Genomic DNA, 19,987 nt, shown 5'->3' with positions numbered 1-19,987 from the left:
TACTTCAATTGTGAAAGTAAAAAGTGAATGCTAAACTAAGGCTCACAGGCTCACTTACAGTATTTCCTGCAAATCTATATGGTAAGCCCACAACTGTAATCCCTTTGCAGTGTGTTAGGCAAAAGAATAAGCATAACTTTAAAATTTTCTGTTGCAGTATGACTTGTCCAATATTTACTAAACTTAATGAGATGAAATTAAAGAATAAATGACTTGTCTAATAACTGTCAGTTTAATGCCATATGTACTGACAAGAACTCTAATTTCAGAGCATTTGTTTTTTTTGCTTTTTTTTTTTTTTTTGCTGCATATAGACAATTACAAACCAGGGGAGGTTTCATTGTAAACAAAATCATCTATTTAATTCAAATTCAGCACGACTATAAAATACAGTGTGAGAAAAAGAGTCTTATTTTGAATCCATTTCCTACTGCATAAACCTTAATAAAGCCTTCATTTTGAATAATTTGGAACTTCCATATCAGCTGGTATTCCTCTTCTTTTTCTACTCCTCTTTTGTTGAAGTACTGCTACATTTTTAGTGCAAAACTTCTGGATCACTTAACCGTTTAAACCCTCTGTAGATGGCATAACTGTGTGCGACTGAGTAGATGCAGATACAGTATTTAACAATATCAATTTTATCACACACGTCATCAAAACACTACAGCACCACTAGAGGTCAAAACTCTAAGTCCGTATGCAAACAGCAAAGGACTGATAGGTATGTTCCTTTCCTTGCACATTTTTCAAAATTTTTTTTCCGTCAAAGATCCCTTTTCTGTGTCGACAAGAGTACGTGCTTACCTTTTTGAGGCTGATGACTCCCTCTCTCGTGTCTCTGTCCGTGGATATGGAAAACATATTGGCCCCCTCTGAGTTAATGATGCTGTACTTGATGTCTGCATTGATGCCAAGGTCCTCATCGTTGGCTTTGATCTTCCCCACCGGTTTCCCTACTTGAGCTGATTCAGGGACGTACAGCTGGTAATTTTCTGTGGATGAACATTGATGTGTTCCCATTTACAAACAGCAAAACAACTGTTTTAAACACAGACTGAACTGCCCCACATTGTTGTCTGAATGTCATCCTAAAAGGGCTTAGTTAAGCAATTTCATTCTGTCACCCTTTGTTCCTGAGGGAATGTCATTAAAAATACTCTGCAGTGCTTCAATTGACATTAAATGCTAAACCGAGGTTGATAGCTCTGCAATGGAGCAGATCAAACTCTGAGGCAGATGATTATTCAAAAATGTTGATGGTTTTGAAATAGTTTTTCACTGCAGAAGAAAATGAAAAACTCTGAGCCGAAGGCGATTGTGTTTGATGAGGCACTTTCAAAGGCAAAAAAAAAAAAAAAAAAAAACTTCATCATTACTTAAATTTATCATTAAAATGGAGAAAATTCAAGCTGCAAAACAGAGGGTTTGGATGAATGCTTGTCTAATTTTGCTAATTATGGAAATTTTAACTGCAATATTAGACTAATACATCATAGTGAGGAGTGCGACATAGGTCCACAATTTTCTCCCTAAACCTTCTAAGACTGATATATTGGTTAATCAGTGCATGCATAAAAAAAATCTAATTATTTTTCTCTCTGCAAATACTGACATAGTGATGTTGTCTTTTTTTTTTTTTTTTTTAAATTCAAACAGCAAAACCAGACAATACACTGTTGCACATGAAAGGATAATCTTCCATGAGCAAAGGTATTGGGACTTTTGCTCCACAGAGTACCCAGAACTTTACATTAAACAGTCAATTTTCTTGCTATCTTTCCACTCCCACAATGAAAATCCAGTACAGAAATCTTCTTAGAAATGCTTTAGGCAGCTGCAGTGGAGGTCTTCCGCTCAAGGCCATAAATGGCTGGGAACAGCTGATTACATTACAAGCCACAGCTTGGCCATTTAATGTAACAGGTTAGCAGCAGTAAGACATTAATATTACCATTGATTACTTTGTTAAATTAGCCTTCTGGCTATTAACTAGCAAAGAAGAGTTTTCAAATAGTGGCTATGGCCAAAGACAATGTTCTCCAGTTTCCTAAATGTAAAGCACCTTATTACAACACAAACAACTATCTACTTCTGCATTAATCTTTGTCTGTTTGTCTGTTTGTTGCTTTGTTTGTTTATTTGTGAGCAAGATTATGCAAAATCTTTGTGGCGTGACTGAAAAGTTTGTATTTTGTTATTTAGTAGTGTCATCTTCAGGTAATGTTTTATACATACTTTGGGGAAACTTGGGCGGGTTGTCGTTGACATCTGTCAGAGTGATGTTGATGGTGGTGGAGCCAGAGAGGCCTCCGACCTGGCCTGCCATGTCTTTGGCTTGGATAACAACTGTGTAGTGTTCTCTGGCTTCCCGGTCCATGTTAGCTAAGGCGGTCCTGATGATTCCTGCATGGTTGGAAGAAAACAAACCATTTAAATAAATTTGATAATTGATCTTGTGGAACTAGACACATTTTGTATCAGAATGAAAAAGAATAACCAGTAAACTGTTAATACCAACTAATAACAGTCTTTTGAAAATTTACAAAATAAGACACTGGCAAAGCAAAGTGAAAAAAAAGTCTAGATTATAACAGAAAAACCTCCTTCAGTTAGGGCCTACTCATACAGGACTGTATTACTCTTTTCTTTAAAGACTAACAACATAAAATTGTGTGTGTTTCATCTTTAAGTCACCTGGTCTCTCATTGTTAAGGTTAGCTTTTCCTCACTTACTACTCGCTCATCATATTTAAAATCACTATGCAACCTTGGATTGTGGCAGAATGCAACTTTCTAAGGGAACCACTCAATCACATTTATTACTACAATAACACAGCAAACACAGCCATGAACTTTCACAATGAAAACTCAGTGATATACGACTGTACCTCTGCCCACCACAGAGAAACTGTACACAGGTAAATTGCAATACAGTAACAAGCTGAATAGACAGGCACAGAATTTGCTTCATGTGTTGCTGGGTGATTAATTGGATAGGAGTATGTCTTGCACATAGATTTGTCTGTGTGTGTTTGTGTGCAGTCTTAACATGTCTGTTAGTCTATATTCGTTTTGTTTGTGTGTGTCTATATCTGTGCTAGAGGGTTAATTCGCCATCTTAGCTCCTGAAACCACATCACCACATGGAGCCTGATTTAATATGTTCCACCAGTTACATCAGTGTTCATTGTAAATCCTGCTTTTCCCCAGAGCCAAGACCCTCTGGCAACCATTGAACTTATGGTCTCGTGAACTTGTGAACCCTGCAATAATACACAATGGTTGAAGGGGAGTAGTGAGACCCAGGAGGAAATGGTATGGTGTGGATCATGATGTGAAATGGACTTTGCTGCTGTTGCCTCCTGTTGTAAGTGGAAATCACAGCAAGTGACATTTGATGAGATGGCATTAGAGAATGAATTAAGGCATCACTACAGTATGGTGAAAATGTATTATTTTCTCAAGTGATTTACATTGGCAAAAGAAAGAGTTCATCACGTTTTGCATGAATTACATGTTACATAATCAAATTATACTCCTTGTGTGGGAAAAAAAGAAGCAATGAACACCAAAGTTGTTTTGAGGCACACTCCACTCTCACTGCTTATTTTCATTTTTCTCTAGAAGGCAAGATGAATACAGTTAACTGCAGTTTTTCACAGACATTTGTTTGCTTTGTCTTAGCAGACAAATGATCATTCTCACTAATACTAGTGTTTCATGTGGTGTACAAGGCTACTTTTCTGTCACTTATTTTTAGACTCCAACTCAGAAAAGTCTTCTGGTTTTCCGTATCACATACAGGTGTGTCACAGCTATAATTTTCATTTGTCAAAAGACTCAGTTAGCTAGCTAACAAGTTCAACGAGTTCACATTCTTGTTACTCCATATTTGCTGGATATGAAATATGAATTTAAAAAACAAAACAAAACACTATATTACATACTGTAATTGTCATTGTGAACAACAATTCCCAGTTACATATGGGTTTTTCTTGTAGTTACGTTCATGGTCTTTAAAGTTTTATGTGGCAGCTGGATTTAAAGCAAACATTTTTGCATAAAAACTGTATTAGGCAAAGTATTAAAAATGCAGGGTATATCTGCATTTCGTAAAATGTCTGAAGTGCATGATTAAGCACTGACTCAAGACGACTGACCAAGTAAATTATCATCTGTACCAGCAATTCTGTTAGTATTCAGTTTCCAATCCAAACATTAACAGCCTGAATTTAACAAAACTCAATTTTTAGAGCAAATTAATGCACTTTTGTGATTTCCTAATTTCACCAAAGAGCCAGACAGAGCTGTGTTACACAATAGGTCATTTTCCTCTTTCTTTTTTTCACAACTCTATAGACAGAAACTAATCTACTCGCCTCAGGCGGAATAATCATTAAAAGTGGGTCAAGGAGCAAAGCAGCCAACAGTATTAAGATCCAGTGGATCTTAGGTTACACATAATCTGTGACACTGAGCCATGGCTCGGGTCCCACAGACTGCCAGTGATCGTGGACTCATCAGCAGTGAATCAACAAAAAAACTAAATATATTAATAGCATGATAGACAAGAATGGTATAGTAATATCTAGAAGATTTATATGAGCAGAAGATGAGATACAAGGTGTCTGTATTCTGTTAAAACATACATTCAAGAGTTGACCTAATGTCAGATGATTCTGCAGTCTCCACAATGTAACACTAAAAACATAAAACATAAACTTGACAAGGTGATGAAGTATCTATGAACGAGCTGTGAGAGTTTCTACTGCTGAATCCACAGCGGTATGAATAAACTCTAACCTAATGATTCTTCCAGTTCATATTTCTCCAGTGGCTGAAGCTTTTTTCCCATAAAAAGGACAAAACCAGCTGACTGGTTGAGAGTTTTTCCAATGTAAAATGTCACAGTGTACTGTGTGTCCACTTCAGGCCTACACAGAGACCCTGCTTGTTAGTTGTTGTGACGTAAAACAAAACAAAAACAAAAACAAAACTTTTCTGTAATGTACTTTCAAATATTTTGTGGTGGTTCTGTCTGTTTTAAGTTCCAACTCTGACAGTATTATTTATTACTAAATATACTATTACTTCTGTGGTGTAATTTTGTGTGTTTTAGTTCTGCAAGCAGAAGAACAACCATTAAGTGGGGCAGCAAGCTAGACATACACTAATGCGTTGCAGGGCTTTATTCCAAGGGATTTCAAAGCAAATAAATTTACCTTGACTACCAGGTTGGTTTCTCTCTGACACTATGTAAAATATTTTGTTATAGCTGCATTTGTATTCTGTTCATTTCATTTATTCAATGTATTTGTTTGATATTAGAATTAATTTTTGAATTAAAAGAAACAGTGGTTATAAATTGTAACTCTAGTTCTAGTTGAATGATTATCTTAATTAAATGGGAGATGACTGACCTTTTGAGTTGGTGGTGACTTATGCTTTGGTACCTTCTGCCTTTCAAATGCTAAGCAGAGTGATAGACCGTGTTCTGTTTGAACTCTGACCACTCTGGCAACTCTTCTCATGCAACTGAGTGCTTCATATTTATTACATATTAAATGAAAATAATAATTAAATTTTATATTTTACAAATTACAAATAGAAAACTATGATAAAACTCAGGGGAAGCCTGAAAGAATGTCTGTCCTTTGCTCCAATAGAGGAGGCCCATAAACTTTTCAAGAATCAGAACACAAGCATTTTATTTTTACCAACTGTTCTTTTTGAATGCCAGGTCTCAGCATGGATCTGCTGCTTCCCTTAGCTGCAAAACTCATCAAAGTGCTTACAGCCACTTTCCTGTAATGATGCTGGGTCTGCAAACTCTATTGGAAGTCCTTTGTTATTAACTGGAGTCTTAGCATTGCTTAACCTGGGGTCCTTGAGACACATAGACCTTGGCAAGTGGCCACACTTTCCATTAAAACAATACTGTGACAGATAATCTGACCTTTCAAGTCTCTTATTACCCCTTTACTCATGAAGGCGCATCGCTGCTGAGCAACATTTCACAGTAGTGGGTTTAGAAACAATGAGCACACACTAAAACTATGAGATTTTCTTTTTTGGCCTCAGGAATTCCACTGTTGTCCACAACAGTGAGGAGGACCTGCTGTCAGTCATCTGTCAAAACTACTGCCCTGCTGTTCCTGAAGAAAACACTCAGTAGGAAGAGGGATTTGCGACCGCCTAGGAATATGTGACAACACATTCATCTCTGATGCAACATTACAAATCGACAATCACTGACCTGCATTCATTCTTAAATGAAATCCTTTAACAATACAGCAAAGGCCACAGGGGCATTTTTTGGGAAGTGCAAATATGTGAAAGGTATGTCAGTACTTTGACATGAAGATCACACCCCTGAACTCCCTTTCCAGACCTTTTCTGAGCAGTAATACTTCAGATAGTCTCTGCTAAATCTCTATGGAGCTCGTCAGTTAATTTAGAAAATAATTGAGAAAGAGCTGACTTCCTTGAACCTGGGCCCATTTGACACAGTGAGGTGGTTAGCCTTTTCCTCAACCTCCCAAGTCTATTAGAGTTGATACCATCACACTATCCACCTCTTTGTCTGGCTGGAAACTTCTAAAGGAGGACAATCTCCTGGGTGAACAAAAAGGATTATAGGAGATTACTAAAGCGCTCTTCAATCTCCAGCTTCAGGAATCTTGGTTTTTTGGCCCATCCAATACGATCTTATCCCAGTGTGCCTGCACTCTTACAGCATTTCTGGAGAAAAGGTAGATAACATCAACAGAAGCAGTTATAATAACCACAGAAATCATAATAGTACATGTCTTCTTTTTACTTTACAAAGACTCTTCTTTTTCCTCTATTGGATCATATATCTGATTGAGAATAATTGGTTGGACTGCCCAAGGCTATATCGCAACTGATTGACAAAGTGACAGCTTTTTCCTTGATCTAACCAGCGGTAAGACTTAATCCATGAAAAAGAAAAAAAAATGTCTTGATCTGTGTCAGCTCCTTCAATAAACTCGAACACTCCCAAATCCCAGATCAGCAGAGAAATTAGCCTATTTAGGATGCAAAAGGGACTGAGGGGTTCTGGAGTGTGGTGTATCTTTGCCTCTATGTGTGTGCGCAAGTACAGATGTGAGGCGGGGTTTTGGGGGGCATTTGACTATGAGACTCAAGAGGAACAACCTTGATGTCTCTGCGGGTAAGTGACAGATGCGCAGCAGTGATCGGAAAGACAGGAGTTCCGACACGCCTATAAAAAGGATAAATGCAGCCACCGTCTAAGATGTACTTTTGCTGAGATATAGAAAGCTCTTATTAAATCTGCTGGCTTGCAGTTTTGAGATTTGCAAACCATGTAATCAAGAAAATCCATTGCAGTGAATATTCTCAACATAGTTAGCATGTCATTTTGCTTGCCACATCACCAGACTAGTTATATTTCCTAATACTGTAGGAGCAAAAGTGACAGAGTTTTCCCAGAGTAAACCAGTGCACCATTTTCAACTTTTATCCTATGTGATTTATACTCAGTGAGCAGATAGAGGTTCAGTCCGTTTTTCCAACTCTCAGTTGTCCTTTCAAGGTTCAGGATCCGTCTAAAAGCACACCTTGCCAGGATCTGTGAATGTTGGTGGACACTCTTGACTGTAACGAAACCTCTGTCACCATTCAGGTCCTTTGTAAAATGCAACACATTTTGAAATTTTAAAGGAACAGTTTTCATTTTGGTAAATACACTTTTATGCAGGGCTACCTCAGAAGATCCATAGACTTACGTATCTATCCCTTCAATGTGAAATAACACCCAGCAGGCAATTATCTTAGCTAAGTGAACAATAAGCAAAAGCAAACAAGATAACTTATCTTTCGTTTATATATATATATATACACACACACACACTAACATTTTAAATATCAAACACACTGATCAATTAAAATGGTTATAACAGAAATGTAAAAATCTGAAACCCAAATATATCTGTACTGTCACAACACTGTCAGCAACAACCTTACAAGCTGTCCGAATGTCAGCATAATATGTGTACTTACAAACCACTCTGTCATTTTAAATACAACTTTGAGGAAAGAACAGGCTGTAAAGCCATATCAAAATATTTTGGAACGTCAGATTATTATAAAGCAGAGCAAAAGCTGCCACATTTGTTTTCTTTTGAACACATATTTTCCCCTCAGCTCTTCCATCATTATCAGTTGCATCAGTTACATTTCTGTCTTTACAAAGTCTGTGCCATGCTCATTTATTTCTTCGGTGAAGTAAATCTAATCCTAAATTCCTATCACCCCTTTTTTTGCATGCTGCATGACACCATCATAGATGCGTCACTTACAATTTTACATCCATGACTGAATCTTATTTCCAGTGGAGACAAGCAGCTGCCTTAATGTCGTTCTCTGAGTTAATTAGTCAGTAAGGAAGTATGAACTCAGTGTCATTTTTTATTTTTTTTTTTATTTTTTTTTTTTGATTGAGCTATTAACACATCTGTCTTAGTTATCTGACTTTGAAATGCAGAATGCCCAATGGAGTTTGCCTCTAGCTTGGTAAAATATTTACAAGCGACTGCTGGTGCAGTGTCTGGCATTTTGCAGATGTGTAACTAAACATTAACCTCAAATAATGTCAAGTCCCAAAATAGACTTGATGGTAACCAAACATGTTAAAGATATCAAAAAGTAATTCTAGTACAAGAACTGCAAAGTGAGTTCTTGTAACCATTAAATGATTCAGATTGTGTATAGAATTAAATAACAGTTGTTTACTTTAAAGAGCTTTTAACAAGTAACCGCAACTAAGCAAATTACAGTGGAAATGCATTATTTTTCACATAGCAATAGACTAGGACTGATAAGATACAGTGTTTTAACAGTAATACTTCATAGGATATTTGATAAAAGGTCATGGTTTCTTTGCCAAAGCAGCCTGTCATATCAATAATCTGTTGTGTTTTAAGTTTTGAAAGCACTATATACTGTAAAAGTGGTCAATTTACCACCATAAGAGTCGGACGGCTCTGTCATTTCGGTCTCCGGTAGGTTTGAGATGATGTTATCAAAACTACTAAGCCGGGAACAAGAAACAGGTAAACCGTTCACTCTGGTGCTTGCTGAGGATTTGGGTCAAGTCTGAGACGGTCCTTTGGGGATTCCTTCAAAGCCATATGTCCAGGCCAAATGCTATCATTACCCTCTGTCCTTAAATGATCTTTCCTTCTACCTCATGGGTCTTGTAAAATCTGTCACTGCTCTACCAGGTCACCGGACCAAGGTCAAATGGGAAGAAATAGATTTGTCAGTGTGTGTGTGTGGGTCTGTGTGTGTATGTGCTCTTACAATCCTGCAAATAATATATGAATTTCCCAAGATGTTGTCTCTGCAGTTTAAGCATGGTCAGAGCCAGGTACATGTGGATATGAGGAGGTGTAAGCAAGCTAATGCAGTGAGAGACAGATGCAGGAGCAGCTTCAGCTCCCCGGTGTGGTTCTCAAATATGGCAGCATTCCAACACAACTGCTTTAAGGCTTAGCATATTAAAGACCACATGCAAGTAACACTCCCTCTATGTGCACATCTTCCACTGACCACTGGAGTTCCTTGTCCTAATTTGAGGGAGGAGGGTGGTTTGCCAGTGGCGAAAACAGCAGCCGACTTATATAAATTAAAACGTGTGGGTGGAATACTGCTGTGCAGGGAGTGCAGCTGGCTAGGCCTTCGATCACGTCCCTACTCCTCTGCACGCCCCACACTGAATTATAATGCAGACAAGATGCCGAGTCAGCTCAAGCAGAACAAGCCATCTGATGTGTCCAAAAGCACACTGCATAGAAAGAAAATCACAGTAGAGTAATAATTTTTACAGTCAAAATTTGATTTAAAATAGATTTCAACTACAGTAACATATAAAAGATAAAACAAAACATGTGGCGTTACATAACAACGTCCAGTTACATGCTAAAACTGGCATTGCTTCGGCCTCACCACATTGCTGTGAAATTGCTTCATCAATCCCCACTGCCTTTTCCCCCCGAGGTAAAGTCAAAATATTCAGCAATTCATTTGTGTTTGCTCATTCAGCAAAGACTTCATGTTTTACATGGGCGGTATAGTCTCAAAGGGGCCAACAGTTGTTCCAGACAGCAATGAATCAATTCATACAAGTGGATTGTTGTTCACGTTAACCGACAGCAGCAGCAGCAGAGGCAAGCATGCAAAACTTCAGACACACGCGTGCATGTACGCACTCACTTTGTGAGACAAAGAGAGATCAGAAATAAACATTGTACACACACACACTCACAGCAACACATTTTTCACATCATATAAAAGTTATGTCTTGCACTTTAGAGGGTTTATTAACATTTAATAGATCTAGCAGAGGTCTCTCAGACAAAAAAAGATGGATTTTGAAAACACTGAGCACTGCCTGTTGTGGCTTTTTTCCTTCCTTTCAAAAGGTAGGAAACAATGGCTTTCAGAAGGCATCTCTACAAATGTCTCCTTTGACCCCAGAGGAGTTAGTTATAGCCCACAAACAGTGGATAGCGTGCTCAACAATATAGCAGTCATATGAGTAGTCCATAACTCTACTGTGGCTGCTTTAGCTTTTATGATGTTAGACGTGCTGCAATAACAGAACAGGATGTTCACTGCAAGAAACATACGGCACATGGATTTGACAGCATGATATACACATCATTTTAGGACATCAACAATAGAGATTATAACAAAGTTATTACTCTCATTTATAGTTAGAGTCACTGTGCTTGCAAGAGCGTGAGTGCTTACTTTGTCTAGCATTAATCCAAAGCATGCAGTAATACCACACCTGTTTTGGGGTCAACAGAGAAATATGGCTGTCCTTGGAGAATACTGTAGACTATTCTGGCACTGTTTCCATAGGTGGGGTCGTCAGCATCAGTCGCTGTGACTTGCAACACAGACGTGCCTAAAAATGAACACAGCAAAATTATTTCCCGATCATTCCTGGCTCTCTCTCAGAGGTTTTCAGATGCTAATCAAAGTATATTGATGTGATTCAATTGTGTAATGGCTATGTGTTGAAAATCTCCTAGCAACCATGCCTGGTGCCTTTAGATCCCAGGAGGACTGCTGTGCACAAAATCTGAATATAAGATTGCAGGGCTAGAAAGACAGAGATACTTAAAATGCTGGACACATCTTGAATAAAAAACACTTTCAGCTTCAAGAAAAGTCACCTCATTTAACCCAAAGAAGCAGCTAGCTACCTAACAAACATGCTGCTTTAGTAGCTATGCTTTAGCAACTGATTTTTAACGATATTATGATTAGCTACTTAGCTAACAGGTTGCTGTGATGTAAACATAAAATCAGTCAGATTTTAACAGTGACAACATAATCAAGCCTTCATAAAAAAAACATGAAATTAATATACATACTTTAAAATAGAAATATGTTCATTTGCAGGTACTGCTATACAAGAGCTGACTGCAATGTGTGTGTTATGGCTCATGAAAATATATACCGGTATAGCCCTTTTTTTTTTTTTTTTCAAATTTTAAGGCTTTAATGTGAATATGCTTTGAGCACAGTCACTAGCATTTGTTTTCAAGCTTTTTTCATTGCAAATGGATGACAAAAGCAAAGACAAATGATTTGAAAAATTGAAGGGATGGCTCATTATTTACATTGTTATTTAAAAATTCTAAGAACCATTGTGGTTCAATTTAACACTTCAAGTGTTGCTCAAACAGCGTTACAGGCTTCATTAACCCATTTTAATTGCATGATGAGCGCATTGTAATTGCACTACAAGCTTGTATAATGGATTAGTATATATAAGAATCATGGTATGACCATGTTAGGACACATATGAGCTATATGATACATTTTCGGGCCTGGGAATCTTCTGGATACTTGCCTTCTTGTTTTCCTTTAGGTGTTAAACTAAATTAAAACAACTGAAACTCACTCCACTGTGTCCCACCAGATATGACTTATTTTTTTCTGGGAAACCTGACAGAGCAGAGTGAAATGCCAGCCATAATGAACCATGTACTCCACTGTATGCTTGGGCACTCCGAATCTCTCTCAACCTTGGAGCAAAAATTGCACTGGGAATTATTTGGACTTAATCAATTCTGGGATTGCTTTGGAAGCTGAGCTGGTTCCAAATCATCTGTCTAGGAAAACCTATTAGTGCATAATTTAAATGATGGGCTGTGAATCGGTCTGTGTTAATGGCTTAAGTAAAGAAAATGCTCATCTGTGACATTCTATCATTAATATTATATGGTATTGTATATTAATGTTTCAGGTTTTCCAAACTTTGGTAACAGATTCATACTTTTGCATATTCTGACTGGTAATGCTTTCATTATGAACTCCTAATAGACTGACTGCACTTGCCATTGCTCACAATACACTTCAACTTAAGTGTTCAAGCACTATATATTTGGAACTATTAAGACGTCGAGTGCAACATTAACATTCTGTTTCTAGTCATTAAAGAGTGAGCACTAAAGAGTCAGCATGCATGCGTTGGCTGAGCATTAACTTTAAAAATCAGTTTAACAAATGCAGTAAAACTCTGCTGGGAATTTTGTCTCAGGAGTTTTAAGGTCACAGTTTCACCTTTCTTTCATGTTACAGACTCCCTCGAGAATAAATGCACTTTATAATACAACCACAATTAGTCAAAGGTTCTCACAAAGCTATCACTACCTAACAAGACCATTCTGTCTCATCCAAAGGAGCGTGAACTCTTTGTTAGTGCTGCTTTCTAGCGACTAAAACCATTAAAACAATTAGTCAAAACCTAAGATCCCAGTTAAGGATTTGTTGGTTTTAACCATATACTTACCCCACCTTGCACTAATCTAATAATACAGGGTATATTAGTATGGTATACTAGATGTAAAATGGTCCCTCACTCTGAGTCAAGGGTTGTGTTGCATTTGTTTCATCCCCACTTTCATTTGATTTGAAACGAGAAAAACCTATTTCCTTGCTAACAAAGCAGCAATTTGTTAGCAAGATGTTAGTTAAGATTTAATGGGTTGAAATAAGATGAGGAATAAAAGATGTCAATATGCAGGAAACAGGCCTGTCATCAGATATGGAAAACTGAAAGCAAAATGTGTAATAAATTTTGGGTGCTTGGGGGGAGTAAAACAAAATTGATTTATGTTTTATGATGGATAGTAGCATCTACTGAGAGAAGCAAATAGGGGAAAATAAATCAAAAGTATGTGTTCTGTCCTTTGCACGCGACCATATGTGTCCATTGTAATTTGTTTACAAAGGGTTCAACACTTACCCATGTGTGCAACTGTGTTCAATTTCCATACATTAGTTCCGGTAACATTAATTTAATCATAACTACTCATCTAAACAAGCCACCACCTCAGCCTCAGGGTATTGAAAGCACTATTAAACTGTGATTTTCCCATAAGTGAAATACTTAACAGGAAAGCAGAGCTACTATCTCCAGCACGTCCATTAAGAATCTCAACTGGGAGACGTAGAATAGCAGGAAACTGACACTCCTTTCATCTAGCACTCAAAAAAATATGATTGTACTATTGAACGGGAGGTATGAAACAGTAACTTCAGATTACCTGGCATGTGCCCAGCTAATCAATTTAGACAGGAAAAAAAGAACATCACAACCAATTAGCTGCCACACTCCCAGACAGCCCCTTCCTGCACTTGGGAGCGCCAGTATTGACAAATGCTGGGGGATTAGTGCTCTGGAGTGTGAGGACAGTTGATTGTTACAGCCGATTTGACGCTACAGACGTCGAACCGAAAAGGAATTACTTTAATGGACATGAGCAAAAGAGGGGGCGGGAAAAGAGGCTAATTATTTTCCCCTTCACAGTCCTTGATTTCCTCCCTTGGGTCATCAATGGTGATTGATTCTTCTTCTGCTAGCGATGATAAAGTTTGCAGCGAACACTGAAACTTTGAAATGAGTAGTCTGGTTAGAACTAAATGAAGGATGCCAATACACAGATTTGTGCTGCAGGTATATTTTCATTACCACATTATGGAGCCATTTAGAGCTAAAGATTACTGCAACTGATTTATCTAATAATTACAATCATTTAATGTTGGCTTTTCTATACATGATGTTGTCTTGCAGTAGCAACAGCACCTAAAAATCACCTAAAAATCTAACATTCAGTACATGTCAACAAATGTTACTCCACAAACAAAGTACTAGAACACATAGTACAGCCCTCTCAGAAGAGATTAAGACATGTACTTGACACATCCGACAAATACACTGACTGGCAAAGTTGTATGTGTGTCAGGCCTGTCTGTTTATGAATATTCAGGATTGCAACCAGGGAGATATTGACTGTTTATAAAGAGGGCGCCTACAGGTCTATTGGGGTTTGCATATTTAATCGGTTTTGCACATTTCCATCTCCTTGCTGCAAGACACTGGTGTAGCTGTTCATTTTCTCTTTGAGATATTTTTTAATAAGTATTTCTACTTCTTTTTAGCAACTGCAAGGATTATTTCAGACAGACAGATATAAATGCAATGTTTTCAACCAACTGTCAGCACCACAAATTCACTATCTTATGGTACATTTGAAGCAAAATCGCACTGACAGCAGTTTGGCCACCACTTGGAGAACCTACATACGTTTTGAAGGAGAGCTGTGAAATATTTGAGCATCATACTTTTGAGCTATTGTGCTGTGAGGCAGAATCCACTGGACTGAGAAAAGGGTGGCTTTTGTTCACCCAAGCTAAAAACAGAACAGTAGAATACAGAAATAAAAAATAGATGTTTGCCACATGATGCTGGGCATACGAGGAGCAGCTGTCTCAGAGGAGGTGGATAGAGGCTTTTCTTTCCACCATGATGTGGAGAACACCACAGTCTCGATGGCAGGGATTGCTGCGGAGGCACTATTGAGTGCTTTATAAAGACCTGCCCACCCGGGAAACCATCACAGCAACCAGAAAACAAAGATGAAAAAGAGAGCTCGGCTGGCTTACAGAAGATCAAACATTCTGGAGAACATAATCACAGACAGGACAAACCTGAATGCTGCACAGGGCAATAACATGTTTGATCCTGGTTCTTAATACGAATACCTTCGTTTACACCATCTTGGAGCTGCACTTGGTCATGAGGCTATTTCAAACATACGTGGGGCATGTCAACGGTCAAAGTTAAGCCATGATATTTTGCTCTTTACCACAGAGATAAAATATGTTATAAACAAGAAGAATATCTAAAAAGTAACAAGAATAACACTCAAGTTCTCAAGCACTTTTCATATTTCAGCCCATTCAGACAAAGGCTTACTGCTGCTGACAGGGTAGAGTAATCATCTGACAGTTTATTTTGTAACACTACTCACCCACTTCAGACATCTCAGGCACCGTAGCTACAAAGGGTCCATCTGGAAATTTGGGTGCATTGTCATTGATGTCTTGTACTTTGATGATGAATTCTGACTTTGGTTCCAGGGCCTCCTCTGTGTTGCGGTCCAAGGCTTGTGCATGCAGGACATAATGCGTTTTCCTTTCCCGATCCAGGCTCTTAGTGGCATGAATATCTCCTGTCACTTCGTCAATGATAAATATAGTCCCAGCTCCTTCTCCGCTCAGAATGTACCTGACGGATCCATCGCCTTTATCTGAGTTTGAGTGAAGCTGAAAGGGAAAGCAGACAGAGGGTGTGTGAATACAGAGCAGAAAAACGTTTCTTATACTTCTTAAGGTTGTTTTTGATTCACGGTTTCAAAACATGATTCATGGTTGTAAAATTTACAGTGGCTGAATCGAAGTGATATGGGATAGTTGCAGAGGAAAGGACTTCTACCACCATTATGTCTATTAGTGTGGCAACAATCAGCTGACTCATTGACAATAAAGTTAAACATACATTTCGCTCAATAGCTACTCAGCTTTGAGAAAATACCAAACATTATCTAGTTTGAGCTTATCAAATGTGAATATTTGCCACATTTCTCCATTTTATATCACTGTCTCTGACAAAAACAAGTAAAGGAGAGACGTCAGCTTAAGATTTTGTAAACTGTGATGGCCAACTCTCACTGCTATTTGTATCAAATATCAGCTATTTGTATTATTTATTTACTTACTTACTTACATTACTAATAGTGAGAGTAATTAATGGATCAATCAACAAAATAATTACAATACTGATGAAAATGATCAATAATTGCACCCCAAGTCCATTTGAAGGCATGGGTTTAGGCTGTATAAGTATGAATTGTGGTGCACTGTATCCGCTATAGTTTGACATAATCTCTGCCAAGGCTATTTAAAACATTTGAGTTTTATATAGCAGTAACCTTTGTACCATTACTGCACTGCATGGTGGTCCTCGGCCCACGTTTCAGCTTCAGAAAACTCCCAACATCTAAGTCAGACATTACATTATTCAATATTCCTCTCTCAGGCCTGACTGTACCCGAGCATCACTGAAGAAATGCATCTTTAGAGATTAAAGTTTTGGGGGAAATCTTTACAAGACTGTTAAAGATGGAAGAGCGCTGCCTTCTTTCTCACCAGGAGAGGGAGGAATAAAGGAAAACCGAGCCACTTGTTCAGCCATAATTGATATCAAGAGGATTAAGACTTTCATACCAATTGCTCAGCTGGGTTGCAGTTTGAAACTTTATAAATATGTTTTACAATAACACTGAATTTCCAAACCAGGGTACGACAGTAACATCATCATTTAAACAATTTCATTTTCACCCATGAATAAAACATGTTAAGAATTTTTTTTTTTTTCTTTTTTCCTCAGGGAAATGTCACAGCTGAACATAACAGAACAATCCATTCTCACTGTGCTTTGGAAACATTTTACATATTGGTGGTACTGGTGGTATTTTTTGCGTTTCATATTTGTAGATGCACATCAGTGAGCTGTGAACACAACCTTTGAATTCCAAACCATGCCTCAGTCTTGTCTCAAACATGATTTATGCAAGTTGTTGGAGAATGTAAGATTCACTTGCAGCTAATAAATAATTCATACTGTGTTTGTATGGAGATAATATGTTACTCGCCCTCGCATTATAATGTACATAGTCTGGATAAACATGGATATTATAAAGACCTGTTTGTAAAGCACTGAAACATATAAGAGGACACAAAATAACAAAATTATGTCAAAATATTTTTCCGTTAAATTTAAATTAGCAGCACCAAGGTTTGGCACTTCCATTCTGAGTTTTCACAATAGTGTCAGACAAGTAGTCAAACAGAGCTCCATGCCATCTTTTCCCTAAATAAAAAAAAAATTGGTACTGTAAGGGCTATTTGACCAAGAAGGAGAGTGGTGGAGTTTAACACTTTTTTGTTAACTACATATGTGTTCCGTCATAGTTTTGATGTCTTCAGTATGAATCTACAATGTAGAAAGTAATAAAAATAAAGAAAAACCACTGAATGAGAAGGTGTGTCCAAACTTTTGAGTGGTACTGTACACACATACACACACACACACACACACACACACACACACACACACACACACACATATATATATATATATATATATATATATATATATAGTGCAGGGGTGTCCAAACTGTTCCACAAAGGGCCATGTGGCTGCAGGTTTTTGTTCCAACCAAGCAGCAGCACACCAGACTTGACTCATTTAATCAACTGATCTCAGTCTTCAGACAGTTGATTGGTCAAACTCTTTGCTCTTCACTGGTTGGAACAAAAACCTGCAGCCACACAGCCCTTTGTGGAACAGTTTGGACACCCCTGATATAGTGGGTAGTTAAAAAAAAAAAGAAAAAAAAAAAGGAAACAGCAACAGAACAGAATAGAAATAGGAACAGTGCTCACAAGTTGAGATTAATCAACAGGGATATGGCTCATTTGGCTGTTCTGTTGAATGCAGCTGCGTTTGCAGGGATACAGAAGTCTAAATCCTGAGATCTGCTTCACCTTGACTTTCAATATTAAAATTAAAATAGGTGTTGATGAGGTAATACAGTGCAACTACACAGTGTAAAATGAAGGGCTTTTATGAGTTAACACTCAATTCAAGTCTTTCTGATGGTAATAAAATGAGCCCTTTGAGAGAGAGTCTGTGTTTTACATCTAACTGAATTTCTAAATGTCCAACCTTAGATGTTTCAGAAAAGCATAATATCTAATTTCAGCTGCTGAAATAGAAACTTAATTCAATTTGTGATACAGGCTATATTGATATTGACTGATGTGGAAAAAACCCAAAACAAAACAAAAACTACTGTGATAACGCATCTACGCCAAGTTGATACATAATGATTTAGATAATGTTATCCCCTACAGCTCGCAAAAATAAGTGACACACTACCCACTGTGGTTCTGTTGTTGCTGGATTGGGACACAGCTACTGTGTCTTGGAGAACAGACTAAAGCTGAAGACAAGAGAGTCTACTTTCAATTTAACCCAAATTTAGAATCAATCAATCAACATGCTGTTCAGTTTTATTTAGAGCACTAAACTCTGCACCTATTATTGACCAAACCGCATTATATATCTTTTTTTTTTTTTTTGGCTGTCTGTTTGTTACATAATTAATGACAATTTCAGCACGGTAAATTCTCCACTGGACCTCCATCAGATATCTCTGCTGGGAGATATGACATGCCTAGAAAGCCTGTATACCTATAAAGTCCATTAGGATACATGTGCAGGGGAAAATGAATTAGCTTGTGTTACCTTACTGACCCTGAAGCTCAGCTCTGGCCAACTAGGGTGTATTTTCCAGTCACCAGCCAAGGAAGTATATATTTTTATATATATATGAATAGAATTTAGCAAAAAAAAAAAAAAAACCCAAAAAACATAAACAAAACAAACAAAAAAACAAAACAGCAAAACATGTTTGTATTACCATAATAAAATGCACAACCATTCACAGAGACAGAGTTATTTAACAAGTTGAACGCCGGAGGTCCTCAGGCCACATCTAATCAAAGCCTGGACTAGCAAATAAATTACTAATTAGAAAGCTGTTGTTGATTGCAAGCCTGACTCTTGATGAGAGCCGATTGTCCTTTCTGTGGTAAATATCAAGCCTGTAATTAGATAAGGAGTCAAAGTTCCTGTTGAATCAGGTTGTTAATCAGTTGCTAGATTGTACCAATATGAAACACAACCTCCAAAGCAAGAAATCAGAACGTGTTTACATATCAGTGGCAGTGGAGACAGGACCAGTTACTCTGTTGACATGGTTCGGCCCATTTCTGCACACACTCATTTAATTTAGTGGCAGACGTTAGGAAATATTTGTTTCTGGTGCTGTATGTAGTTTGATAATCAATTCACACCTACAAAATCCATATGAATTAATCATTTAAATACAGAGAACCAGAGTTATTACTTAAGGGCAGTCCACTTCCACAACTACTACAAGGATATATCCACTTCTGTCCAGCAGCACTCTACAAGTCCAGCTCATAAATGTAATTTCGCCTCCAGTCAGAGTGCTAATTTAGCCATTGACTTCCTTTGCAGGAGCCAATAAATCAAGCTTGGCAAAGTGCGAACCAATGATGCATATGGCAACTACTGCCTTCCAAAATATGTGGGTGATAAAAGTGTCAACAGGTTGCGGGCCATTACACAAACATCACAGGCTGAAAGAGCAGCAGCGTCAGGCCAGCTGAGACTGAAACAATATGAAATACACAGAAGGTTCAAATCAAAACAGAATTATTGAGCGATAAGGATGCATGCTTGAATATGAGATGATCAGATGTTCTTGGTGTGTCAGGTGATCTTACTTGGTTTAAAAATCACCCTCATCCTCGATATGTCTAATATACAATGTGAATGACACTTATTACAACCTTTCAAAATTCTGTTTCTAAACTTACTAGGGTACCTGAGGTAAAGATCTATTGCTCTTTTAGTCTATTAGTATTAGATCTAATATTGATATATCTAATATTGATAGATCTTAATATACCCCCGGGTTGT

The 19,987-nt window shown here is 37.7% G+C and overlaps 1 protein-coding gene across 1 annotated transcript in view; it reads right to left on the bottom strand.

The window, feature by feature from the left end:
• The window catches only part of LOC121200276 (cadherin-18), a 52,971-nt gene that overhangs the window by 25,209 nt on the left and 7,775 nt on the right, over positions 1-19,987 (bottom strand). The window contains exons 2-5 of the mRNA XM_041065466.1: positions 15,384-15,678; positions 10,844-10,963; positions 2,239-2,406; positions 808-995 (exon numbers count right to left, since the gene is read on the bottom strand). Of these exons, the coding sequence (XP_040921400.1) occupies positions 808-995; positions 2,239-2,406; positions 10,844-10,963; positions 15,384-15,678 (771 nt within the window). The remainder of the gene's footprint in view (positions 1-807; positions 996-2,238; positions 2,407-10,843; positions 10,964-15,383; positions 15,679-19,987) is intronic.

The sequence above is a fragment of the Toxotes jaculatrix genome, chromosome 20, assembly GCF_017976425.1.
Source record: "Toxotes jaculatrix isolate fToxJac2 chromosome 20, fToxJac2.pri, whole genome shotgun sequence".
NCBI lineage: Eukaryota > Metazoa > Chordata > Actinopteri > Toxotidae > Toxotes > Toxotes jaculatrix.
Note: the sequence above shows the minus strand (reverse complement) of the source record. Positions and strands in the feature narration are given on the sequence as shown.